At 38.8% G+C, this 27,858-nt stretch overlaps 1 protein-coding gene across 6 annotated transcripts in view; it reads right to left on the reverse strand.

Annotated features, from left to right (window-relative positions):
• The window catches only part of SMARCA2 (SWI/SNF related, matrix associated, actin dependent regulator of chromatin, subfamily a, member 2), a 209,659-nt gene that overhangs the window by 150,468 nt on the left and 31,333 nt on the right, over positions 1-27,858 (reverse strand). For 4 of the 6 annotated variants that reach the window (XM_054689093.1, XM_054689094.1, XM_037491951.2 and 1 more), the window contains exons 2-4: positions 17,273-17,538; positions 12,946-13,075; positions 6,505-6,888 (exon numbers count right to left, since the gene is read on the reverse strand). In XM_054689093.1, the coding sequence (XP_054545068.1) occupies positions 6,505-6,888; positions 12,946-13,075; positions 17,273-17,497 (739 nt within the window). In that variant the 5' untranslated portion in view covers positions 17,498-17,538. Of the gene's footprint in view, positions 1-6,504; positions 6,889-12,945; positions 13,076-13,415; positions 13,595-17,272; positions 17,539-25,880; positions 26,019-27,858 lie in introns of those variants that run through there. The other 2 variants (XM_037491948.2, XM_037491950.2) reach the window with 2 other exon arrangements.

A 27,858-nucleotide genomic window follows, 5' to 3' on the forward strand; every position in this document is an offset into this window, starting at 1 on the left:
CCAAAAATGACTCTTCTGTAATAAATTGGTAGGAATACATGACTGGCTTTTAAAGTGGGTCTACAGTGGGTTTTAGAAAGCGTTATAGGTGCATTCCCAGTTCAAAAATTAAGGTAGTTGCATAACAGATGCAGCTTGGATGTGACCTTAAAATTTCATTTTGCAAACTGCAGGGCAAGTTCCTTTAGGAAAACCTCCAGCTCGGGCTGGAATACACCTGCCCTTAGAATCAATGCTCCCCAAATACAGCCAGGAGCTTGCCAGGCCTCCGATGTGGAGTAAAGGGGGCACATGACTTTTGTAAAGCATGTTTCAGACTTAACCAGTGCATCTCACTTCATTTTTTTTCACTACATATTAAAAGTATTTCTAAAAACATTCAATCTAGTGGAAAAATATCTGCTCATTCCACTTAATAAAATTAGCAAATACTAATTTCCGGGGAGCATTTTCCCTGAAATTTCCCATTTCAGAACAAAGGGATGTGCAATCATCAAATTTATCAAATGCATTTAATAACTTAAAGCAACTTTTTACCTTAAATTTGAGAAGTTTAAATTAACTGCTAGGTATGGACCTAAAATAAGAAGTGTCCCATCTCTTTTCCTAGGTGAATTTTTATTTACTTTAAAATTATAAATAAATTAGTACTGCTACCAGGTGAGTTAGTAATAATCTCAGTCAGCAGATGTTGAAACCTCTAATAGGCATTCTCCCAAGTATTCTGTATATCCTTTCTAAGAAAAATTAAAATTTTTAAATGGTAACAAAAATACCAGTCTATACACATCAGAGTGACAATAATTAACCATACAAAGACATACATTATGAAAAATTGGACACATTTATTCAATTTCCAGCAAACACCTTTTTAAATTGGCTTAAATAACAATGCAAAGATAGCTGTACCCAAACATTTTGACAGGAAGAATGTGAAGAATTAGAACAAATTGCTTAGGAAACTAGTGTGTATATGTGAGTGCGTATGTGTTTGTGTGTACATTTGCATGTGTACGTATTATTTTCCCCCTATTTCTGAAATTTCCGAAAGATATAGAACTAGATAAGACTTCTTGGGGTAATCTGTAGCCCTGGTTCTAGGGGTTGAGAAAAATTCTCAGGATAAAAATGTGCTTTTTTTTTTTTTTTTTAGGTATTGTAAATGTGCCATCATGAGGTTCTTTTCAGCTACATGCTGTGTGATTTTTTTTTCTGAATGGGTGGCCTTTTACATATGCATAATTTTTCCATAATATTTTATATTTAAAGTGTTTCCTCTCTATACAAGAAATTTAATTTCTAAACACTAACTTTCGGAACTGCTAAGCATTGGAATGAGTTAAAGAGGGACATTTTACAATGTTTTTTTTCCCTAGAGGTCCTCAAAATAGGGTAGAGTTTTCATTTGGGTTGCTATTGGTGTGCTTCAGCCAAAACAGAGGTGATACAGATTTCTAACATTTATTTTATTTTTCCATGATTCTATGAATTTCTTTAATAAGCTCAAGAAAGTGGTAGAATCAAATATCAAATATTTGAAGACTTGGCTTAAGGGCATAAGAATGCTAAGTAATGAATTTAACACATTGAAGCCCTGCAAAACCTACCATCTTTAATAAAAAGAAAATTCATGTTTTAAATTTAAGTAATTTGTCAACAAAAGCCATGGCAGTGCTGCACTTTTCATTTATTCAGGGTGCTCTCTTCTTTAACTGCCTGACAATGCTGATACAGAAGTCCATGCCCACTCCTAGAGGCATAGTGAAGTCGCCACTTTTAAAAACCACATTTAATCCAGAACTTGTCTCTTAACCCTTGTTCCAAATCTAGTCATTTTTAGCCTATGACTCTGAACTAGATTTGATATACACACAGAGCTACGTATCAATAGAACCTTCCTAAATCAATACCTGTAAAAACTTGTCTGGCTGATTAACCCTTAAAATTGAGAAGCAGAGAGAGACCCAAACATGGACTTACATATTGAAATTTCCAATTTAAAAGTACTACAATTGGCTATGAAATAAACAAATATGTCTCAACATTCTGTACCTTTCTAGAATGGATGTGTTTCATCTCAGCTCTATCATCTAATGGTTGCATGAGCTCGAGCAAGTGACTTAACTCTGTGCCTCAGTTTCCTCATCTGTAGAACAGGGATAATGCCAGTTCTTACATTATAGGTAGCAGTGAGGATTCAATGGGGTAGCAGTGAGGATTCAATGAGGCTACATGCTCAACCATCAGTTCTTATCTTTTTTATTGCCATGAAAGATAGGAAGGTAAAGAAATGTAATACTCAGCTTTATAGAAAAACTCCATGGCAAAAAAAAAAAAAAATTTTTTTTTTTTTTTAGCAAAGTTGATACTGTATTTGCTTGTCACTAAAGGAGTAACTCGTCTATTGCAAACTTCAAAATATTTTGAATGCAACTAAATTCAATGCAACTCAGACATAGAGATAAATCTTGGCTTGCCATGTTCTTCCTGCTAACTTGCTATCAGAGTCACTTATTAGCAAAGTGAAAGTTCATTTTCTCGTGCATGGGGTCTATCTTCTCCCTCCAACAGATGATATAAAAACTTCTGTTTACTGAGACGAGGGAACTGAATGTGCTTGCTTGCAATTTGGCATATGCTCAGAAGGTAAGTACCTATTCATTAGGTTTTATGCTTGTCCCTTAGGCGGCTTGTAGAGCTGGGCTGCCAAATTGGATCTGCTCTTTATCAACAGAAATCATCTCCTCTACAACAGACACTGGTGGTCTGCTAAATGATAAGACCTCTCCCTGATATCTTCAAATGGAAGACAAATCACATTCTTTAGCTTATCTCCTACTCCCTCTCCAACATAAACAATTTAAGCTTAATTGTCAGAAGCACAAGATGTGTCTGCTTTCCCCTTCGGTCCTCACCTTAAAAGTGAAGACAGAAGTGTGCCTTGGCACCCCTGAAGGGAATCCAAAGAGGGGAGAGGCCTGATTTTTAGAACCAGGGAAGCAAACTTGCTAAAATACTAAAAAGTCTCATGCAGGTTCTGAGCTCCCACTTTGCCCTCTGGCACACGAGGATATTTATGCAAATAACAGGTCTATGCATTAAATAAGGACTTAAGTAGTTTCCACATGTTGAAAACATAAATGTAATGAAGTGCATTTAAAGTGCGCATACCAAGAAATTTTAGAAAACTGAAAAAAAAAAAGCAGGGGAAAGGAGAAGGAGGGACAAGCTCTGAAAAAAATTAGCAGTAACACTTTTGCTTTCTACTATAAGGTGTTTCCCCACCAAAAAAAAAAAAAAAAAGAGAGAGAGAAAGAAAATGTTTTCAGTTCCCATTTTTCATTTTACTTTAGTCTAAATGGAAAAATGAATCAAAATGGAAAGAAAAATTGTGGGTTAGGTCTGAGTGGAGTCCATAGCAGGCAAGGGCTGAAGAGGGATTTATGAAGGTACCATTCCTTCCATCAGATCGAGTTTCCCTGGGGTCGGCGATCATGATAGCCAACATTTGGAGAATTACAACTCAGGAGAAGGTTTGAGGCAGACCAGCCCAGCCAAAAGAGTTTCATCAGACATGAATACCAGAAAATCAGACAAAAGAAAAATGGAATCACAGCTATCCTCAGATAAGTCAACAACTTCAACTTATTTTTCTCTTGAAATTAGTAGGGGTATTTGTAAACAGTGACACTTTAAAACAAACAAACAACAACAACAACAAAAGGAGGGGGTGAAAGGGGAATAAACAATATGCAAAGTATAATCTTAACTTTTAAAAAGAAAGTCTTGCCCTATTTTGACTTGTCCTAAAGGACAATGACATGCTTAAATGCTAAGAAAACGTCTTTGTCAGATAAGGTTATCTCTTCATGAATCTGAGATGTGGGGACAAGTTCAGCAATACTGTCAGGGGTAAACTCTTTCTCAGTAGCCGGAAGGGGTCTGTTTTATTTGAAGTCTCTTCTTTCTGCCTCACCCATGCCCTGCTTGTCTGCTCTGGTATAAAACACTAACTGCCCCAACACTTTGATTTCTAGCGAAGTCCAAATGCTGGAAGTATAGAAGACATGAACAGTGTCTTATACGCGAACAGAGTGATAAATGAGTCCTCCCTAATGACAGGGACCCAGAGAGGGAAGATGTAGGTTTTGGCATTGGGTAATATAAAAATTGAGTCTTTTCTGGCTGGAAATGATCCAGAAAACATGCCCAGGATTCTATTCATCAGGATGTGAAGTACTTATAATGTACAAGTGTCCAGACAACTGAAATGTTGTCCTTTTTTACTTATCTTGTTATTTGAACTTTGAGAGAAAAAGTTTCTCAAATGAATCTTTTTTTGGCCTTCTTAAACAATACTTTGGAAACTTTTTCTGCCGAGTTTAGGTCATGTTTAAACATACCCCTGCTTACAGAGGTCTGTGAGAAGGTGACACCCCAGGACAAGCTGAATAGTATAGTGAGGCCTGCCTGCATGACTAAGTCCACCTACTACCCTTTGGGAGGTTCAGGTTTTGTTTCCTCCTCTTTAAACTACCCACTCTCTGGTTGTTTCCATGTAACATATTGGAAACACTCCTCATATTCTGAGAAGTGGGATTTCAGGATGACTAGGTTGACAAGGAGTGGAGAACTTGAGCAAAAGGGTTTTAAGTGAAGAACTAGAGTACTTTTTCCTTTTTACACACAGTAGTAAAATGCTTATATTTTGGTACACAGACTTTGTGAACAGATTCTTTCCCTTGTCACGAGTGTTTTGTCGTAACAGAGCCAGTATGGAGAACTGGTTAAGGACATGGGTTCCCTACTCAGATAGCAGTGTCTGAATCCCATTTCTCTGTTCTAGAGGTGTGACATATACAAAGGTATGTGGCGAATGAGGTGGGCACTCATTAAACTACGTACATACATAGAAATACATAATTTTTTCTTCTATTTGGGAGCTGGATCCTTACAGTTTTTATATCTTTGAATATACCAAGTGTTTAAGCTATCGTTTCCTGCATGGTTTGCTCATATAACTTTTTCAGCCCCTTATGTTTGGTCCCATATGACCCTCCAACTTCCAAAGCACCATGGTGGCCACAAGAACTCTGAGGATGATATGATTTTTTCCTTCCCCTTTAAAAGCCCAGTTCTGAGGCTATATCTACAATTAACAAGATACTTTCATCCTACAAGGTAGAACAACTCTTGGAGTTTCTGTTATCAAAGGAGAAACATTTATAAACTCAGAAGGTAGAATATTAAAAAGTAATAATCATCTGAACACTCTGCCACTGTCCAATTCCAAAATCCTCAGAAGCGTACCAGATTCCCACTCTAATTGTTTGCAATGATCGGCATACCAGGGCTTGCAAAAATGAGAGTGAGCCATTTACAGGGAAGAGGGTCAATGTCAAGGAATAATCTTGGATTCAATTCCCTGGGATTCAAAGCTCTAGCTGAAACAGAAATATAGAATCTCTGCTTATCCAGAGATTTTTTTAACAAAAGGTTTTTTTAACAAAAACCTTCCCACAGCAAACAATGTTCACAGACCCCTGCATCTCTGAATTCCCTCAGGGCATGAAGTCAGACCACCAGGAGGTTATATAAGGTCTATCACATCTCAACCCATTACATAATGTCAGAGCTTCAGATTTGATCCTGGGTTCTGTAGGAAATAGGTCATGTGGATTCTGTTACTCTCTTTATTATGAACAAATGCTATTGGTGTCTCTATCTTATAGACACTTACAACAATAATAACAACAGCAATAATTGTAAAAGTAAGCCCACCTGGGAATCAACTTCATCCTCTCATGCTAGAAAAGGCTCGTGTCCTCTGAGAAACTGGTAAGCAACCCTCTTCAGAATGGTGAGGATTAAGTGCCTGACCTTCTCCTCTCCTGACTGCCAGGAAGCTGGAGGCATCTTTGAAGCTCAGCTGCAATGGCCAAGAGTACTCTTGTGGCCCCCACATTCCTGACCTCCCTGACATCCACCTTTTCTGTTTTCCTTTGTTTTGAATTTTCTCCTTGATATTTTACTGCAAGTACACTTCTTATTAGTCTCCCCAAATGCTTTTCACAGTGAAAAAGGGACAGAAATAGATAAACTGACAAATGTAAAATGGCTCTATGTGAGTGCATTCAAGAAGTACATTTTGGCAATGGAATACATTAGGTACAGAGGTTCATAACCTGGGAGGTGTGGATGGGCTGCTGACAAACTTGGAATTATTTGAGAGAGAGTGCAAAATCATGGGAGAGTGTGCTTTTCTCTGAGGTCCACAGCTTGCACCAGTCTCCAAAGGTTAAGAAGAATAGCTGGAGGAATCTAAAGTAGGAAGAGAGCAAGACTGTTGGCCCACTAAGTGAAGTAAGACAAGGGGGCTAGCGAGATACAACAAAAGGTTAAGTCAGCCCTGTGCTTATACCAACCCATGCTTCTATGCAGTTAGCAGTCTCTCTTATCGGAGCTGGACCATCGCATTATTCATTTGGTTGCATATTAACCTACCAGATGGTCTGTTGTAGCTAACAAGGGCCTGCTGCTGCGCTGGCTGCGGTGGCTGTGGCTGTGGCTGTGGCGGCGGCTGCTGTTGCTGCTGCTGCATGCCAGGCAACGTCCTTTTCCCCTGGACTGCAAGCTGCAGTGTTTCAGGGAGGGGCTGGCCCCGGGCCAGCATTTTGTAAGCTAAAATCTGAGCTCGCAGCTGATGCAGCTGGACAGGACTGAAAGGCGAGGGACCTCTGTTGGGCTGGCTCATCGCCTGTGGATCACCCGGGATGAGGGGCCCTGGCTGGCTCGGCGGCATCTGCGGTGGGGTCGGGCCTCCTCCAGACATCGGGCTGGAGACATGCTCTGGGGCTCCCAATGGAGATGGGTGTGGTGACATGTAACCTAGAATCAAACACAAAAGGAGATCAGAGGCTGCCCCCCGACACAGATGGAGAAGGCACTCCTGAATATTTTGATAATTTTCTAGATCTGACAGAAACTTCAAGTGCATAGACTTTACAAACTACATATTTACATATAATAGAAATTTTACTTACAAAATATGCCATTTAAATGTTTTGAGTAATGACATTAAAAATAAAAGAAATTGACAAAACTAATTTTAACTTATTTTGTTGAAATCAACACACCCTTAATATTATTTCAAAATGAAAAAAATCATTAAAGAGATATGGAACATCCTTTTTTTTTATCTATGTCAGAGCACATCTTGATTTGGACTGGATACATTTCAAGTGATCAAAACCCATGTGTCCTAGAAGGTAAGTGGTTAGTGGCTGTTGTATTCCTGAAGGGGAGATACCAGGAGCTAGTATTCAATGTTAAAAGTATCTTAACCTAGAGGACAAAGCCCAAAGGTATCTACTATATTGAAATGCGGAGTGAAGTCTCTTTCCTGGAGATGGCAAATAATAATTGCTTTATTATTATGCACATTATGAATACTTGGCAATTACTGAGCACCCTCTTGGTTGCAGTCAATATACAAGGCACAGAGCAGACTATCTCTGGTTCTCCCCAGAAACAGCCTGAGCGCAGGTGATGGATTGGGAAGGTGCAGGGGCACTGAAGGGAGAGGGACAGGCGACATAAGAAGGAAAGGCAGCAGTAAGGGGAGTATTGTTAAGTCAGCTGCTGCAGTGGTATCCACTAATATAAGGTAAATAATCTGTCTCTACATTATCTCAGGAAAGGGGTGGAGAAGCTGAAATTTACACTCTTAGGATCATCAGTCACAGCTTATTCTATGGGTTATGACTAAAGCTCTGGGATCATTAGTCCCCAGGAAGACTTTGCCATGTCGGGGCAAACCAAAAGCAGTTGTTCTGACCTGTGACTATGAGGCTGGTGGGAACCCAGAATTGGCAATGGGAATATGGCTGTAAGTGAAGTATACATTATTTCTCCTAGTCCTTATAACACCCCCAGAAGATATGTATTATCATCTCATTTTTTTTTAATCAGAAAACTGAGGTTCAAAGAATAAATAAGTAACCCAAAGTCACACAATCAGATCCTGGCAGCTACTGGCTTCTAACCAAGATTCATCTGTTTACAACACATATATTTTTTCCATGGTCTAATAGTAATCAGTTCACATAAAAATAAAGGGGCTAAAAATTTCAAAAATCTTCTAGAACCACTTACAATATAATATAAAATTGAAAGCAGTCTTTTTGGGTTATGAGGAATTTAAAAGGGAAATTTAAGAAAACTGTTTTTAAGATATTTATTTTTTTATGCATACAAGAACTGGGGTGCAGGCCAGAGGTGTGGAGGGGTTTAGAGGATTCACCAGAGAAAGAGTAGGGGAGCAGAAAAGGGCGATCTACCATGATACAATGCTGAGGGGAGCAGCAAGTGAGACAGGAAAGGTCTGCTGCATCATGTGGGTCACCTCCCTGGCTGGGGATTGAACTCATGTTGCAGTGGCTGCAGACAGCTTCATAGTGCTGAGACTTAACCCCTTGCGCCACCAGAGAGGCCCAAGAAAACTTTTCTTAAGGAAGAAAATTTCAAGGAACTTATTTCAGGAGATGAATTGGACAGAATTCTGGCCAAAGAATTCTGAGAAAAACCTATCATTGATCTTGATGTAGGGAGAACCAAAAAGAGATTGCCTACTACAATCTGAAATTAATTAGTGCTAACAATCAAGGCAAAGGTATCCAATGGCATAATATAAAATATTAGATTAAAAGTCCCTACCTTTTAATAACTGTACTCAGGTCACAATTATTATAAAGGTCATCACACAGGTGTTTATTTGACATCTGCTGTGTGTTTGAACTATGTTAGGTTTGAGCTGCAAGCAGCTCTGAGCATCTATGTGGAGTCACAGAGACCCAAGAACATCTAACCGTCACTGACTGGGGGCTCACCATCACCATTCACAAGATAGAGAAAATATCAGTGACAGTGACTATCATCTCAAATTACCATTTGGAGAGGAAAATAAAATCAGCCTGATCCCCTTAGACAAGAATAAGATTTGTTCTATCAACTGGTAAGAAGGAGAATTCTGTTCAGGAAAACCCTGCCCTGAAGAGAAATGGAAGAACTAACTCTCTTATTCCCCAAATCAGTACTCCATAAGGGAGCATAAAAATCTTGCAGCAATTTGGGTTCTAGTTGGTTGTATAAATTAGTCAGGGAAACACCCTGAAATCAGCTTGCAAGACTAGTGGAAATGTAAATTCCATTATGTTGTAATTTATAAGAACAAACATTCAGAGCCTATGAGTATGTACAGGTACACTGAATTTCATGAACATTCTCCCTTATTAATGAGTCTCACATTTCTTCCTTGATTGTAAGGTATCTGTTCATTATGAAAGCATCTTTCTGACTCCTGTGGTAAAAGCATTTACCACAAGGGGGAATAACTTTTCTCAAAGCTATTGAGATTTTCAGAGCAGGGCCAATGTGGGTGCTAAGTCTCTTGCCTTCTAGTATCTCCTATTTGTTGTCAATTATTGTTTCCTATGTTAAACCACAGGCTGCCTAAAACAATGACCCAAAACATTACACAATCCAGTATAAACTGAACAACACTGTTTATCACATTGTTCTTTTAAACTAAGAGCGAAGGGCAGGACAAAGTCAGGAAGGTGAGACACAGGGAAAAACAATTCACACCGTGAAAAGAGTAACTTGGTCGCATGAAAAATCAATACAAAATAATTTTACCTCAAATTTGATAAGAAAGAAACTAAGAGGAGCATAAAAAAAAAAGTCCAGAATTAATCGATATAATAAAATGTTACCACCTATGTGATCAGAAGAAATTGGGAAGGGGAAATGTTACCTTCCAGAATTTATAGGGGAGGTTAGCAGGAATCATTCTATCACAGTATGACATTAAAAATGTGACAATGTTTCACCTAAAGGTATTTTTTTCCCCCTCTCCATGACTAACATTCTATAAAAATTCAGGAAAAATAGAATCTAAATGATGAAACAATGTAACATATTTTGGTAACCATCTCTAGTTGAGAAAATAGAGTAAAGAAATTGCCTGATGGAGAATACGCTTTTGAGTAAAAGGTGACAGCGCTAATGCAGAATGTGCTCTTTGTGAAATTTGGTTGGACTTGCTCATTCAAAAGTAGTCAAAAAGTGGCAGTTTTTCTTCGCTAGTCTTCATGGGTCATTATCTCCCCTGTTTCACCTTGCCTCAGAGAGAAGCAATCACCTCTCTCCTTTCAAAAATCTTGAAATTATAAGTTGCCAATTTTATATAAATTTTCTCTTTAAATTCCCTCTCCCCTTTAAATATTATACACTTGCCTTTGAAGACTTACTATACAATGGACTAAAAACAAACAATGTTATCATTAGGGCCATAAGGTACACCATTCAGTATTTAGTGAAGGAAATGGTTTTGCTTCTCAACCAGTATCTCAAAATAACCTAATAGGTTGCTAGGTAGTTAAAGCTGGCTGTCTTCCAGTCAATACCACACCTTTCTGTACCTGTGTGTTTATAAATGGCTTCCTACAATGTGGTTTTTAAAGATTCATGCTATTTCAGAGTCCTAATTCTTTTCAGATCATTATATAGAATAAGACTGCATTATGCCAATCCTACTCTATTCGAAAATATATTTTAAATAACTCATTCTCCAGCCTACAATGCACATTACTATTTTAGAGAAAAATATTATATGCTCATTCTGATTTCATTACTGCAGACCTCTGCATTTCAAAGTAATTATAACTTACTGAAATTATATAAAAATTAAGATCTATTTAGAATCGTTGACTTTTGAATGCATGAGTCCATCTCTAGATGAACAAAACTTACTAAGTATCCAGTCATGTGCTAAATATCATGCCAGTTGTTGGAGATTCCAAGAAAAGTTGTCATTCTTAAGCTAAAGAAGGGAACCAAGCAATGTTGAAAAATTTTAAGCATTAATGAAAGTGTAATTGCTCTCAATTATAATTTGTACATTTAAAGTGTTTTGTTTTAAAACAACTATGAACAAGAGACACACTTTGGGGGCGCGGGGAAAGGAGGGATTGGGGTCAAAATCAGGGGGTTGCAATTGTATGGGGAATATAAAAATAAAATAAATCAAAAAATAAGAATGCTCTTATTGAATTAAAAAGCATGAAAATAAAAAAAAAATCCTGGATAACGGAAAAAAAAATAAAGTGTTTTGTTTTAGCATTTTCCTAGAGTCCCACTATGAGTGCTACCTCAAAGCTAAGAGCAGACAGAGCAAACACCTGGCTTTGAGAATCACTGAATATGTCACCGACACTTACCAAGTATTACAAATGAGATCCACAGTAGTTCTGTGAACACACCTGGCTCTTTAGAATTTAAAGGATAATCCCAGAAGTGTTGTTTTAATCCATTCTGAACACAGAATGGGTCAAATTTTTTCTTCCCACTGATTCCTAAAAAGTCTTGGTGATGATCCCAAAGACTGATTTTCTGACATGGTCAAGATTTGATGAGTCGTCTGCAACACTTGCCTGCCTGCCATCAAAATTCAGATCAGAGTTTGTGTTATTCAAAAACTCTTCAAATATTAGTGATCATGCTGCCATGACTTATTTACATTAAAAATTTGTCTTCATTATTGATTTTAATAATTTAATAAAATATTTTAACTAGTTTATTATATTTATATTTTAAAAAACAATGAAACTGAATACAGTGCTTTAAATCCTCGCTGTCAAAAATCTTCCCTCAGGTGGATGAATATAAAATCATGAGTGTAGAAAATAACTCACACACATTTAATTACAAAGGAGTATAAGAGCAAAACATAAACTAAAGGCTTGAGTAAGCATATCTACCAAAGAGTGTTAAATAGTGTAGGTAACCCTCGCCCCGGAATCTTGAAATCTCCAAAGAATATGAAATAGATTACATTGTTTTCAAAAGACTTTGAGGTGTCTTTCCTATGTCTTGGACAGAAAGTAACATACCATTTATTGTTTTGGCCACTATTGTGGGTCAAACTGTTTTGTACATAGATATATCAAAGCCCTAGCCCCTAGTACTCATGAATGTGCCCTTATGTAGAAATAGGTTCTTTTTTTTAACTTCAGAGGAAATTTAATTAAGATGAGGTCATGCTAGATTAGTGTAGGCCCTAATCCAATGACAGTGTCCTTTTAAGCACAGGGAAATGTGGACACAGAGACAGACACACAGGGAAAATGTCATATGGAGACCAAGACAGAGGATCTACAAGGATTGCTAGTAATCACCAGATGCTAGGAAGAGGCTAGGAAGGATTCTCCTTTAAAGACTTTAAAAAGAACACCGCACTATCAACTCCTCGATTTCAGACTTCTAACATCCAGAACTGTGAAAGAATAATTATCTCTTATGTTAAGCCACTCAGTTTATGTAATTTGTCACAGCAGCCCTAGGAAACAAATGCAGCCACCACCAGCAATAACAGGTGATTCCAATGCCAGAAAAAAGCCTCCTTACAGTTACTGCATGAGCTCACAACTCAGGGATGCAGGTGGCTCATCTTACCTTGACATCTATTCTGTCTTTGGGAGGCAGACCTGGACTCTCTGGTCTTTCCACTTACTGGACGTGTAAACTTAGGAAAACAAAGTAAGTTCTTGGAACTTTAACTTCCCCATCTATAAAGCTGGGGTGATGTAATTTACCTTATAAGATCATGATAAAGATTCCACACAAAGTACATAAAGCACTTTGCAGAATTCTTTGAGACATGCTGGCTAGTAAAATTACTAGGAATTTGGCAATAAAGTCACCAATACAAATCACAAAGTTGTATTGATGGGAGCTGGGGAGAAACTTCTTCAGGGAAACGAAACCTGTTGTATTCAATCTCCCTCTGATTGTGTTCTTTGGAATTCATAGCTATATTAACCAACAGAAGAGAAGAAAAGAGTATGAATGATTGCAGCCAAAATCAGATACTCAGCAGACACAAACCTTGGCTGTGCTGATCCATGGGACTCTGAGGGGGGCCCATGCCTGGGTGAGGGGGTCGCATACCGGTGCCCTTCATGGATCCACAGTGGATGTCTTCTACAATCCCCTTGTCATGCATCCCGTCAATGGGCTGAAACATTTAAAGGACATCAGTCAGACACCTCTTTAAAATACATTATGTCTTAGAGTTTTCAGACCTGTCCCTAAAGTCTTCAAAAGTGTGGAAATGAGTAATCATCTATTATCCATACCATGTCTATATATGCTATACCTGTATTAAATACAGTATTATTATATGATACATATATTTATAGGTAAGGAAAAGAAAAAAAAGACTACCCCATAGAATCAACAAAACTCTGTAAGTCAAAAGTTAAAGCCTTAAACAGTTGAGATTTCTGTTTGTAAAGCCTGCAAAGAAAAATGATGTCCTGCTCACAGGTGGAGAAATATAAGCTATTTTTACATACCCTTTGAAGTCAATCTTGAAACCTGTTGTGTGTTGAAGTCTATCCAAAGTCTAAAGGATGACTGTCTAAAATATCTCTGATGATCTATTCTTTGGTAATATTTTTTTCTATATCAGAGAGGATGGAACTATGGAAAGTTTCAAAAGTTGACACCAGAAAGTTCTATGACAGTTGAGAAAAGAGGAACGGACAGGGTACAGCAGTGACTGGGGGGTGAATACTGAAAGGGAAGGAAGGTGAAATAGATGATGTTGTACCACAGAAGGAAGAAGACTGAAAAAGGTTAAATTCACAGTTTGGATAAAAATAAGGAACACAGGACTGAAACCCAACTCGAGGCCTAGTACATAACAGAAATACAATAAATAGCTATTGAATTGACATTAATCCAATCCAGGATCAAGCAACAGAGCATGTGTTCGAAAAAGGAAAAGTCTATTCCTCCCCAAACTGGAATAGTAATTTTCACAACAGCCTGAAAGGAATATTTCCAGGAGTTTATAAAAACCAAATGACTTCAAGCAAGAAAGTATGAGTGTTTGCAGTTTTGGAGAAAGGAAAGTTAATTTCTGCAGAGTCAAAAGCATGCACTTGAAAAGAGGCAAAATTTACCATAAAGAGGATGTTCAGAAGAAAAATGGGAAGAATTTGGTATAAAGAGTGTCTCCAAGTCTGTTAAATAGTAATAACAGAGAGGAAATCAAAGCATCACAGCAGATGGATTTAGGCCACTTGTTTACTTATTTCCAGTAATGTTGAAAAGCAAAAAGCTGAAGCTCAGGGGGAGAAGGAGGAGAAAGACAAGGAATAAAGCTGGCTGTAAAAAGTATCTAAGGAAGTGAAGGCATCTGGTCAGCAGGTGTGAACTCCAGGCACTTACCCAGGTCCTCACACAGGGATGTACATCAGGGGCTGGGGTTTCAGAAAAAGCAGGATGGCAAAGAAGGAGAACAGAAGAAAACAAAGAAGAACATCGATGGGGATAGGGAATATGAGAAAATGTGACAGTGATGCTAGTAACAAAACAGAAGGGATAATTATCACTGAAAAGAAACCAGAGCAAAAACATACCACTGACCCAACACTCACGGGCCATACTGAACTTGTGAATACTTAAATAATAAAAGTTTAGCTAAATATTTCCTCCCATTGTTATCTTTCATTTTGAAGGTGAGATATTCTCAAACCATTTGGAAATTATTTCACCCACTTGGCCTATGGTTCATAAGTGACAGATCAGATCTATCACATAGTTCCCAAATTAACTTAATATAAACACAAGACCATTTAATCACTTCAACATGTCTATCTAGGCAGTATCTCTTCTAAAAAGTATATGGAAAACAAGCAACTTTATTTCCTTAGATGCCTGGCAAGTTCAACATTGTGTTTAAAAAAGTGAAAAAAGAGGGTAGAAAGTCGGGGAATATGATAGCAGTACCCACAGTATATTGCTAAGTGAATAGTAGAGAGTAACTGATAGTGACAATATGACTGTATTATGGTAGAAGACACAAATTTTCAGATGCCACCTGCACATGCAAACCGATGCTCACAAGGTATTTTTACTGAACATGGGGGAAAGCAAGTTGTGCAAAGCACATATCATAAGCTGTCCCTGAGGTGAAGCCAGGATTAACCCTTTCATTTATTTAACTCAACATGGTTTTGCTTTTTAAAATAAGCATCTATTGCTTTCCTGATTTCAACAGCATCAGATAATGAGTTTTCAAAAACTCAAAAACCATTTAGTATTTAGTGAAGGAAATGGTTCTGAAATGCCAGCTACTGGCTAAAGGGGCTAAAATAAAGGGGCATAATAATAATTGCTTTATTATTATGCACATTATGAATACTTGGCAATTACTGAGCACCCTATTGGTTGCAGTCAATATGCAAGGCACAGAGCAGACTATCTCTGGTTCTCCCCAGAAACAGCCTGAGCGCAGGTGATGGATTGGGAAGGTGCAGGGGCACTGAAGGGAGAGGGACAGGCGACATAAGAAGGAAAGGCAGCAGTAAGGGGAGTATTGTTAAGTCAGCTGCTGCAGTGGTATCCACTAATATAAGGTAAATAATCTGCCTCTACATTATCTCAGGAAAGGGGTGGAGAAGCTGAAATTTACACTCTTAGGATCATCAGTCACAGCTTATGCTATGGGTTATGACTAAAGCTCTGGGATCATTAGTCCCAAAGCCCTCTGGCACACAAGGATATTTATGCCAATAACAGGTCAGGCTGGAATACACCTGCCCTTAGAATCAATGCTCCCCAAATACAGCCAGGAGCTTGCCAGGCCTCCAGTGTGGAGTAAAGGGGCCACATGACTTTGGTAAAGCATGTTTCAGACTTAACCAGTGCATCTCACTTCATTTTTTCATAAAGTGTAACTGTTTACAAATACCCCTACTAATGTCAGGAGAAAAATAAGTTGAAGTTGTTGACTTATCTGAGGATAGCTGTGATTCCATTTTTCTTTTGTCTGATTTTCTGGTATTTATGTCTGATGAAACTCTTTTTTGGCTGGGCTGGTCTGCCTCAAACCTTCTCCCAATGGAGAAGGTAAAGAAATGTAATACTCATTCCCTTTTATAAAAAGGGAAGGTTTTACTTTAAAAGTGATACAATGAGAAGAAAGATTTTCTTTTTCTTACGTTCATATTTGTTTTAAACCAAATATGACTGTGTCTACTTCTTTTCAAAGGCATCCCCACCACACAGCCTTATCTGCCTGTGATCATGTCCAAAAAGAATGTCAAATCTCTGCTAGTCTCATCAAACAAAACCTTCAATAATATGCAATGGCCTCATGCATTTTCTCTGGCGATAGCTGTAAGTAGAGAGCAAAAGTGCAGAGTACACAGATGTTCTTATTTATTTTCTCACAAGACTAGTCTCCCTTCCTTGCATCTCCTCAGAAGTCTTAATGACCAAATCATATGAATGTGATCATCCTGACAACAATCCAACTCTCTTAAATCAAGGACTATTATAACTTTAGTCCAGAAACAAACTACTAGACTTGAGCTCTACAAAATCAGAGCCCTCTTCCAAACCAGAATAAATCCACTTCACAGAGAGACAGCAAAATACACTTTAGGATTTCCCTAGAAAGTATCTTATTTCAATAAAGCCTTCCTTAAAAAAAATCCATTAGTGGGCATCCCTGGTGGCGCTAGGGGTTAAGACGCAACCTATGAAGCAGCCCGCAGCCTCTGCAGCATGAGTTCAATCCCCGACCGGCCAGGGAGCTACCCACATGGCACAGCAGACCCCTCCTGACTCGCCCACTGCTCCCCTCAGCAGTGTACTTCGGTCGATCTGCCTGTTCTGTTCCCCACTCTGTCTCTGGTGAATCCTCTCACCCACCACACCTCTGGCCTGTACCCCTTGTATGCATAAATAAATCTTTTAAAAAAAAATCCAGTAGCAAAGGACTCATTTTCCTTTTGCTCTTTAGGATCTTTAATAAGTAACATTTTTAAGGAAGGATAAGCTTCAATGTTCATTTGTGTGTGATTTAAGTATCTTACCATCTATGGCCATGAAGAAAAAAAAATTAAATTATTTACTATATACTTATTCACCAAGCCAATATACCTATAACCCACAACTCATAGACTCTAATTCAGAAATGCCTATTCTAGCTAGCAATTTTTTTTAAGTCAAGATCTGACCCTCCTGACTGGCACAACATCTACAATAGCACGAAAGCCCGAGGACATGTCTTTTTAATAACATACAGGTTAAGACAAAGACCTAACTTGATTCCCTTGTTAACAATAATACAAAAGAGACAGGAGTTTATCAGGAATATTAGTCATCCACCACTCAGGAGGAGAGAAAAATTTCTTACCTTATGCATTTGATGCATGCCTTCCTGTGGGAATTCAGCAGATCCCATTGTTGGCATAGGGTGGGAGACACTTGGGGGTCCGGGACTTGGTCCCATCATGCTGTGGACAGAACCTGGAGATGGGCCTGGCCCTGGGCTAGGTCCCAGAATTGGTCCAGGTGAGGGTCCTGGCCCCGGTGAAGGTCCTGGGTGGGGCATCGCACCCGGGTCTGTGGGAGTGGACATCTACTCCTCCTATCTCTGCCAGTCAGTGGAGGGGTACTAAGCTGGAAAGAAGAAAAGAGAAAGAAATGTTTTAAACATGACGCTAAGATCAGAATAAAACAGTTGTTAGTATTTGATGGTGCCATTTCTATAACAAACATCAAACAGAACTGCCCTGTCTTGCCCAGATGTTTGAGTGAGTATGATATATATCCATCTGCCCTAGACTTTATGAAGACCACTTGTTTAAAAGAAAAAAAATCTAAATGATTTCCCCTAAAAGATATAAATCATCTAAGATACCAAAAAACAAAACAAAAAAAAACCCCAAAAAACTCACTGGAGAAACTAAATTTAACATGTAAGCACAATTCTAAACAAGTTTGAAATTTATTACTAAAATCAACAGACGCTCTCCATTCCTTACTGGCTTGGGAACCTTATAAATGATTAACCCCCTACCCCAAATTCATTAAAATATAATATCACTTTTAAAAGTATCCAACCAAGACTCATCAAAGCTTCACAGAAAATTCTAAGCAATAAAAAGAGGGGGAAAAGTACAATTTCATAAATTAGAATCAAAGAGCAGTTCCAATCATGGAAAAGGCAGAGGTTATGAGATTGAGACAGATATAGTTTTAAGAATCCACATACAGATATGCCTCTACGATATTAGGGTTCATGTTTCATGTTTCGGACCACCAAAATAAAATGAAAATCAAAACAGTGAGTGACATGAACTTTTTGTTTTTCCAGCGCATATAAGTTACATTTACACTATAGTCTAGTCTATTCGGTGTGCAATAGCACTGTCTAAAAAAAAAAAAAATGCACACGGCCTACATAAAAAATTGTGATGGCTGAAAATGCTAACCATTATCTGAGCTTTTGAAAAAATGGAGCCAAAAGACTTGCATGACGAGAGTGAGGTACGCATGCACCAAGTTACTAGCAAAACTAAACAGTGTTTCTTTTTCTGAGATTGAAAACAATAGTTATCAAAATCACAACTCTGTGCATGGCACGATGGTCACTTGTATTTAGAATTATGTTTCCCATCACTTCCACTGTACCAGAAGTGATCAGAAGGGATAGTCTGAGATGTGTTCCTTCTAACAGATAATAAAGTTCAAACCACCTGAACAGTGTGGCCAGGAGTCCTTGTAGGCCTCTCTCTAGTTCAAGATTCTCACCCCATAAGTGATTCATGACTATTGGCTATGGCCCATCTTAGACAATGTGGAAATAATATGTTTCTCATATTTCCACAAAGCAATATTCCATCACCCGTTCTCCATGACTTCTGGGATCCCTAATGGGGAACTGCCTCATGTGGGCAGGGACAACTGTTCCTTGGATATGAGCCAAAATGAGTAAATAAGATATTTTCCAAATTCTGTCAGAATTCAAAGATCCCAGAGCAAGACAGCTGAATACCCATGGTGAGAGTAATTGTTACATACTTAGTCACCGGAGGCACACACCTGTAACACACAGAAACTTTTTCTGCTGTCAACCTCATAAAATACACAATGAAATATCATAAGTGATGTGCTTCCTCGAGGCTTAATGGCAGGGATGGAATTAAATAAAACTTCAGGGCCAAACACCTAAAGGAGGACCCTTTCATAGTAAAATGAGAGGTTAAAAGGAAAATACAAAAACCACATTAGTTCCTCTCTTAGTTACCCGCAGCCACCTCTTGCTGAATCTCCAGAAGATGAGGGCCATAAGGGTAGGGTCTCATTCTTCACTCCTGTAGCCCAGCACCTCTAAGCAGCATGTAACCAGTGTGCTCCAAAAAGATCTCACTAAACTGTGAACAAGACTTCATGGACAACTATTTCAGAGAACCGATTATTTTATGAATAAAACTTCAGAATAATCCAGTGTTTAGGTGTGTTCACATAAAGAAATCTTAAAAGTGTAGCCAAGAATTTAGGCCATCCTATCAATGGGCTAATACAGAAAGAGATGAGTGGCTACTTTGGAGGGATCTCTCAAACTGTTTTGCTCATACAAGATGGGACTGAGGGAATCCAGTTCAAGTAGTTTCTAAAACAGAGAAGCTTGGTGGGTGAATTATAGCCTTGAATTCACTAGAGAGCCAAATGTTATTATTTATTCTTTGTGATTAACAAAGCAGGCGGAAGTAAATTTTTTTCTTTGTGTTCCACCCCCTCACACACACACACATGTTCAGTCAGCATTTTAAATTTAGGAAGCTGACGTCAATTCAGGGGTACTACAAGTTATAATGTTCTTTCATGTATATTAGCAAACTAATATACCCCTTTATTTCTTAGTGAATAAAAGGAAATTGCTTACTTCCTGTTATGGTTTACCTTGAAATTAGCTTCAGTAAGCTATTACTGTAATATACCACAAGTTTGAACAATGAAGATACAAATACTTAGTCTGGTAATTGCACTTATTTTCATATTTTAATATCTATTATCCCATAATATTACTTTTTGCATATAGGACCTGAGAAGCTCCTAGAATATTGTCATTACTTGAAATCAGTTCCATAAAAATGGTCCTCATTTTTCAGTCGAGGAAACTACTGAAAACTTCTTCAAGGGAAAAACAAAAGAAGGGAAATGGAAAACTATAGGAACATGTGAAGGGAACTTTTTAATAAGAGAACCTTCTGGTGCACAGACTCAGACTCGGTGAGTATGACCACTATAGGCAGCACAGATTAACAAATGATAACCTAGCTCAGAGAACCAGCACAGCCTAACAAATGGGAAACTAGCCGCACGCCCCACAGCTAATGAATGGCAGGAATGGGGACTATCATATGACTTGAATGTGATACTTGCTGGCTTCTGAGTGGAAGTCTAGAGATCTGGGTTCGTCCAGGGGCACCACCAACTCTTTGGACAAAGGGCTTTTCCACCAGGTTCTCTCGGCTTCCTCCGGGCTTGGAGTAGGTGCATCTCAAGGCCCTTCCATCTCTCCATCCATGACTCGGACTAGCTCACAGACTTCCTCCAATCCCACGTGTGGTCCTGAACCTCCACGGCAGAAACTGGGCCGTACCCAGGCACACGCCTCGCTTCCACCACCCAAGCAGGGCGGCAAGGAAGACCTCTCAAAGATGGGGCCTCAGTCCCAGCCTTTTATTCCTGCCTCACTACTACTGGCAACCTTATTGCACAATTCATGTATATCACTAAGCTTTCCCACAGTGCAAAGCAACTTGGGGATATAAATTACAAATAAGCTCAAGTCGCCAGCACCGGTTCTTGTTATTACTGTGTTACTAGGGGCAAGGTTTAAAGTGGAGTCACGGCCAACTCAGCTTCTTCTTACCAAACCTGCAGGATCCCTAGGAATCTTCTTTCTTCTTCCTCAAAGCTCTAATGAAATGACGTGGATGGGGTGGTGGTGGGAGGCACAGTAGGATGAGGGGGATGAGAGGGCTCAGATAACCAGATGAGGGGTTGTTAGGTCTGTTCACAAGATAACATTTAAAACCTATTTTTATTTTGTCTTGGGGGAAGGGAGGGGAAAGGAAGAGAGTTTTATATTGTTAAAGGAAAGAATGACCTGTTCCACAATCATGCGGCTAATATAATGAAGAAAATGTGTCTGCATGTGGGGGGGTAAGGGTGGGAGTAATAGGCCCTGAAGAGTCCCGGGATTTTGTATTGCTACTCCCCTATCCTCCCTCAAAAGGCTTTCCCATACCTTGGACCAGCACTCCCTGAGGGCCAGGCCACTGCGTTCTTAGCCACCAGTTTTCCAGCAGTATACCCTGTCTGCATTTTTTTTTTTCATACTGATGTTCCCACCTTTACAACTAGAGAGTGTCTTTTAAAAAATAAAAGTCCCCAGAGCTTCCCACAACTCCAGCTACCAAAGACATCTTTCCTACACCCTCAGGAAGACATCGCCTATCTCCTGAGCTGAAACTCAGAGGGCCCAATTGCACATTAAAGTTCAACTTCCTGGTGACAGGGTTGCCAGCCCAACCATGACAATTATGACAAAATGGATACTTTCCTGTCTTACTACTATCCACTGAAATACCAAAGACCCAGACAGTGCCATGTAAAACACACTGAAATGTGCTTTATAACCTTAGTGACTTGAATGGAAGGGACCATCTGTCACATCCCCATTTGAAAGAAGGGGGCAGCGTGGCAGGAAGGGACCACATAGCTTGCCCAAAATCACAGCTGCAAAAAAACCCTTTTCTTTACTCCCAGCACAACACAGAGTCCACAGAAAGCAACCTATTGGGTGGGAGAGACTTCACAAGCAGGAGCAACAACATACAGGAGTGGAAAGCGGGGGACACAGAGATAAAGCTGAGACACTGGGGGAGATATTTTATAAAGATTAGGATTTGGCTGTGATCGTACTTAATTTCTGAAGGCACAGGCAAGTAAAGAGGTGGTCTGGAGAGAAGGAGGTGGAGACACTGTCACCAAAGGAAGAGATGAGTGATGTTTACTTATCTCTTCCCAACTGTGCCAAATATCCTCCAGTGACCACCAAATGACCACAGGGTTCTGCAGGTCTGATAGGGACACAGGACTTACCCTAGCTGCAAAAGTGAGATGCACTTTTAGCAGCAAAAAAATAAAATAAAATAAAATAATGGAAGCTCCTACAACACAGTAGGGGGAAAGTTACAGTGTGCGATGTGTTTCACCTGGAGGGGAGAGCAGGGAATTAAGGGAGACTTAATGAAGAAGGTGGCCTGTCATCTTAGCTGAAGTACGATAAAGAAAGGCATGCTCCCTAGAAAGTTTTGCTTGCTGGTCATGGCAAGAATGTGGGGAAGTTCAACCACCTTGACTAGACACCTCTTACAACTCTTCACCAAATATAACAAGGAAGCAGTGGGAAAATCTTGGATGTCCAGCAGATAATTTTATCATTGTAGCGTTTACAGAAAGACTTTGGGGTGCAGGTCAAAGGTGGAGTGTTAGAAATAAAAATTGGGCTCAGTCCACGACCCTAAGAACAACGCAGTCTTTTAAAAGTTTTCAGCTGTTACCAGAGAACTGTAAGAATCAAGAAAAAGCTCAGATAAGGGTGCTTTTTATGTCTGTTTGCTGATTCAGAAAGTCCCACTTGACCTGAAGGACTTCTTGTTTTCCATGTAGCTTTCTCTACAAACAAACTGATAATTTTCCCACCAGAAGTAACATCTCCAGAACTGGAACAAACATAAGCACTGCTATGCTTCGTGCAGAGTGGAGAATGAGCAAGGAGAACAGCAGCGAAGATAAAGGAAATAAATCTACCAATGTTCTTTGTTTTTCCTCTGGAAGCCAAAGTTGCCCCCATAGGTGCTAAAATACAACCACAGCCCTTCCTCTTGGTCTGAGACAAGCAAATCTAAACAGTGCTCAATACGATCGGTGCCACAGATTTAAAAATCAAAATCAACCAAACAAAAAACTTCTCCAGGCTAAAGTTAACATTATATATTGCAGGACAAAAAACTCTAAAAGGCCATGAAAAAATGTTTCTCGCAGTTATTCACCATTTAAACTCAAATCTGTTTTAAAGAGCTGTGGGGTTAAATTTTTGTCTTGTGTGTTGGGCTTCGGCAACTATTTTTCATTCAGTCAAGGAAATAAATTAGGATGTAAGCAGCTGCCCTCACTTTAAATAAACTGCAGTGGGACTGTCCTCCCTGGAGTCAGGCCTGGTGAAGGCTCTGAGGCAGCTCCAAGCATGACAGAAGACAGCAATACTCCGCGGTGGCTAATTAGTGTCCTGTGAGCCCAGGCTCTGCCTCAATAGGAACGAGCCCTTCACATTATCACCCTGTGGGCACCATTAGTGGCCTTCTTCAAACAGTCCACCTGTGATGCAATTCGATGACCTCCTTGGTGAGGACAATGTTTCCACAAAGGAGAAGTTTTTTTTAAGGGGTGTTTATTAGAAAACCCAAAATGCTAGAAAATCCTCTATCCTTTACAAAGTAGTAAGGGAGGCCTCCCATCCAGTAGTTGTTATAAAGATAATCATGGCTAACAATCACTTCTAAGATTCAGTTGGAGCCAAATGAATCTTAGGCAGTAAGTCAAAGCCAAACCAAACCAAACCAACCAAACCAGCGAAAGTTAACTTTCAAAGACTGGCAAGAACTGCAATGTAGTATCTTGTGTGCACTTGCACATCCGCCTAGTCTGCCTCAATTCTGTTGGGCACCTGAGCATTTGGGATGCTAATAAGAATCAATGACAGTCACTTCCTTCTCTTGCCTGCTAAGATCATTTTATTCATATGTTGAACATCATGAGAGTCTGACATACACACTTTAAATACCTTTCTGACCAGGATGACACATGTGGCCAGCACTCCCACTTGGTCAGAACGTGCTGACTGAACCCAGGTGGGGTGAAGGAGGAGTTCAGCTTTGCCTGATTTGCCTTTCCTGGTAGCAACAAAAATCTAAGAATGAATCCTCCCCTTTTACTGAAATTCAACTGGATAACAGCCATTTGTGAGGTTAAATGCCTTCTTTTTAGTTAGATCACCTTAGTTATTTTGACCTCTTTGAGTTTCAAGTTCCCAGCCTACAAAGTAAGCATAATATTAGCCAGCTACAACCTCAATTTGGACATAAATCATATCAAATATTAGGTATGAAAACACCTTATAAGCTATTATGAAGAACCTTCTAAGAGCTTTAATTCCCACTGAGAACTTGAATTCTGATAAATTTAAAATTTTTTTTGGTGATGAATTCCCCTGCTCAAAGTTTCAGAAAGACAAGCCCCAGTATGCATTACATACTCAAGTTAGTGCCCCACAGTCATGCTTTAGCCTAGATGACACGTTTTTCTAACTACCCTCAACTTTATCTTCTAAAAATTCTCCCCCACTAGAACCTCTTGCTTGAGGTAATCAGGTCAAAACTAACACAATGACCTTCTCACAGATTCCTTAGGCTAGGCCCCTGGGATCTGACCCTGGGTGGTTAGCAACCCACCTACCTCCACCTCTGCTCTCCTGCTGCAAACCTAAACCCTCCGGGAGAGCTTACCTGGATTGCTCCCTGTAGCTCATGGCCTGTGCAGTTTACCACTTGCCATTCATATGTTTTAATGTTCATGTACATTCCTTAAAACACTTAAGTTCACAATTGCAAATTATTTTTAGGGAATTTGGGGCAATCCTTATTTTCGATAGCCTTTCAGTACATGTAGGAATACAGCACAACTGCAAAGCAGTGCAAAGAAGCTGTAAATATTTGCCAAGTTGAACCAAGCATAAGCGGAAGATGGAAGAGGGTTTTCCTCATGGACATTCAATTCACAAGTTCAATGACTTACATCCCAGTGGGGTAAACACTGGCATATACAACATCAAATAGATCAAAGAAATACTATAGTCATCCTAATCAACAAAAACACAATCTAAATACAGACTGATAAAATTTTCCCTTGGATCACTGTTAAGCTATAGATAGAGCATCCTGATACTTTTTGGTCAGAGATTTTTTTATTCTAGCATTTAACTCCCAAATGCTAAGTTTAGTGAAAAGAAAAGGGAAGGGAGTTACAATTTTATTTAATGTTTTTTAAAACTTTAAAGTTATTTCAACTTCTATGGATTCCTTTCATCAATTTACTCCATATTTAAATCATATAAGTCTCTCAATCATTAGTGCTTGCATAAAAGCAAATGATATATTGGTATAAGACTGGTACTTAAGTTGATGCCTATACACCTAAAACCACAATAGAATATTGATATTTTAGAAGGTTTTATATACATAAGCATATAGACTGATTATAACTGTATGTCCTGAAAGTCTTACGTATCCAACAGAACATCACAATTTATAGTAGGCTTCATAATAATGTATTATAAACATACATAATAATGTATTATAAATCCATAAGTCCAGAAAGCTACCACATACGTAAGGGTTCCAGCCAAAACTTTGTATTCCTTATCAAAAAGTATCGCTCCAATCATAATTAAAATTAAAATTAAATGTTGCTTATATGTGACATTCAAAAGACCCAGCTATTTAGCTCCTGGAAAGCTCTTTTTGCCTTTATTGTATGTTTTCCTAAAGTATAACTATTCAAATATCTTTGACAATCTCAACAACTTAAAAGTTCTCTCTAATACATCCTCAACAGTTTCCAGGAAAAGTGCTATATTAATATAGGGAAAAATAAAGTTGTGATAAACTTAAACTGTAGCAAAGCTGTAAACTTTTCCAAACCCGGATCCCAGGATCTCATTTAACTTGATGATAAATATCTTAGGCAAATAAATATGCTATCTTTTATGACTCTGACAGAACTAAGTTTTAGAGTCCTATATCCCCTGGTAAATATAAAGTCACAAATTTCTATGCAGAAAAAATAAACACCCCGGGCCTTCCTGAATACTCTACCAAATGACTTACCACCATCTGTATTTTCTATTTCCAACTACTTAGGGAATGATCCATGACTCTATTAACTGGCTAGAGAATAAAGTTCCATAACACGAACTGTTGCAAAGATGACAGAAAATTCAGCATCCTCTATTGGTCAAAAACAACCTACAGAAAACATTTAAGGAAAAGGACCAATTTAGAAGGTAATTCTTTTATATAAAAATAGTGAAACAAAATAAATGAGAAAGCCCTCCACATAGTGTTTTTTTTTTTTTTCAAATAAGGGAAATTTTTTTATCTGTTCACGAGAAATACTGCAGGAGAGAAATATGATTCATTTATAGAATTTTCTAAGGCCACTGCTGTTAAGCAACAAGTTGTCCAAGTACTCTTAGAAGCATCTTGACTGGAAAGAGTAAGCATCAAAACTTTTGGTGGTTAAATCCGGTCCTACCAACGCTCCCTCAATGTTGTGCACTGGGTAACAGTCCTTAGAATTTTATTTGTGATAATTCAGTTGTTCTCATGGCAGCATGTCAAGATGTCATAAGTAGTGATTTACTATTTCTCTGGAGTATCGAAAAGCTGCTGACCTAGGAGAGTTTCACAAAGGCCTTGTTTACAACAGATTTCTAAAGGGGGAGGGGCACCACAAAAACACTGAAAGACACACCACTGTTCTAATGTATGAAGATTTCCTCTTTTATGCTCTTGCTGCATTACACATCTCTAAAATGAAATGTCAAAATATTACAGTAATATAAGGAGCATCACGATTACCTCCTAGAGAAGAATGGCATGTGCGTTTTTATACTGGTCTGTAGCATGATTTATCTTAAACTTAATGAAAAGAAGTTTAAAATAATTACCTGTCCAAGCGTTACTTTCTAGTTATACTATTTTAAACAGAACTCAAGCATTAACAATACCATGCAAGCAGAGTCACTTCTTTTTGGTCAATTCCAAGCCTCAGGTGTTGGTCAAAGCACTTTTCAAGAAACTTGACAAGAAATGCTCAAAAACCACTTTAAAAAGGAACAAAAGAAAAGATCTAAGACTGCTTTGAACACACTCTTGTGGTGAATATTTTCTGTGAAACACCACAGTGCAGCTAGTCCCGAAGCGAAGCTGGGATGGAAGTGATGTCACTCCTATGAGAAAGGCTGCACTGAAGAAAAAGCACTCCCTCCACTCTGACAGTTCTCCAAGGGTTCTGATACCCCCAAATCCTCATTTATTTAAAAAATGATCTTTACCAACATGACATCTCTCTTTAAGGCCTCCAACCCAGCAGATGGACCTCAGTCTACCAGTTGAGTATCTTTCTTCGGTTTACTTTAATCAATATTTTTTTAACCTAATAGGTATCACCAAATCACCTTTTTCCAGTAGCGAACATTTGAGTTCTCAGGGAGTTAAAAACAACAACAAAAAAACAAAAACAAAAACAAAACCACCTCCCTGAGAATAAAAGGGCAATTAGATTCCTAAAAGAGAAAGTGTGTCTTCATTTGCATAACAATGAGCCAACTAGGATTCAAGCCTGCCACACCTCTAAACACCTCACCAGGGTGCTAGAAGTAGGCTGGAAACCAACCAAGTCCAGTATTAGCAAACAAGCCTGGGGTAGTGGTCCCCCAAGTAACTGGTGGAAATGATTACTGAAAGTATTTGAATGTGCATATGTGAGTATATATATATATATATACACACACACATGCACACACACATAAATTGGGCATGGCTTTTCTGCACAGCTCTCAGTGGTTTCTGAGTCTTAGTGGCTGGACAGGAATTTTCTTCTACTCAACATGCAAGAAACATTTTTTTTCTGTTCATAGGAGAACGGCACAACCAGGTGGAAATAAATAAGCCCTTCAAAATGGAAATTTAAAATTTAACTCTGCTATTGGTAACGGACCAAGGTTAAAAATAGCCACTCAATGTAGTAGACAAACGTGTATCCTCACTGTCTTTCTTAAGCTCCAACATTCCACACAGGAAT

The sequence above is a fragment of the Talpa occidentalis genome, unplaced genomic scaffold (assembly GCF_014898055.3).
Source record: "Talpa occidentalis isolate TD23 unplaced genomic scaffold, MPIMG_talOcc4v2.1 talOcc4.7, whole genome shotgun sequence".
NCBI lineage: Eukaryota > Metazoa > Chordata > Mammalia > Eulipotyphla > Talpidae > Talpa > Talpa occidentalis.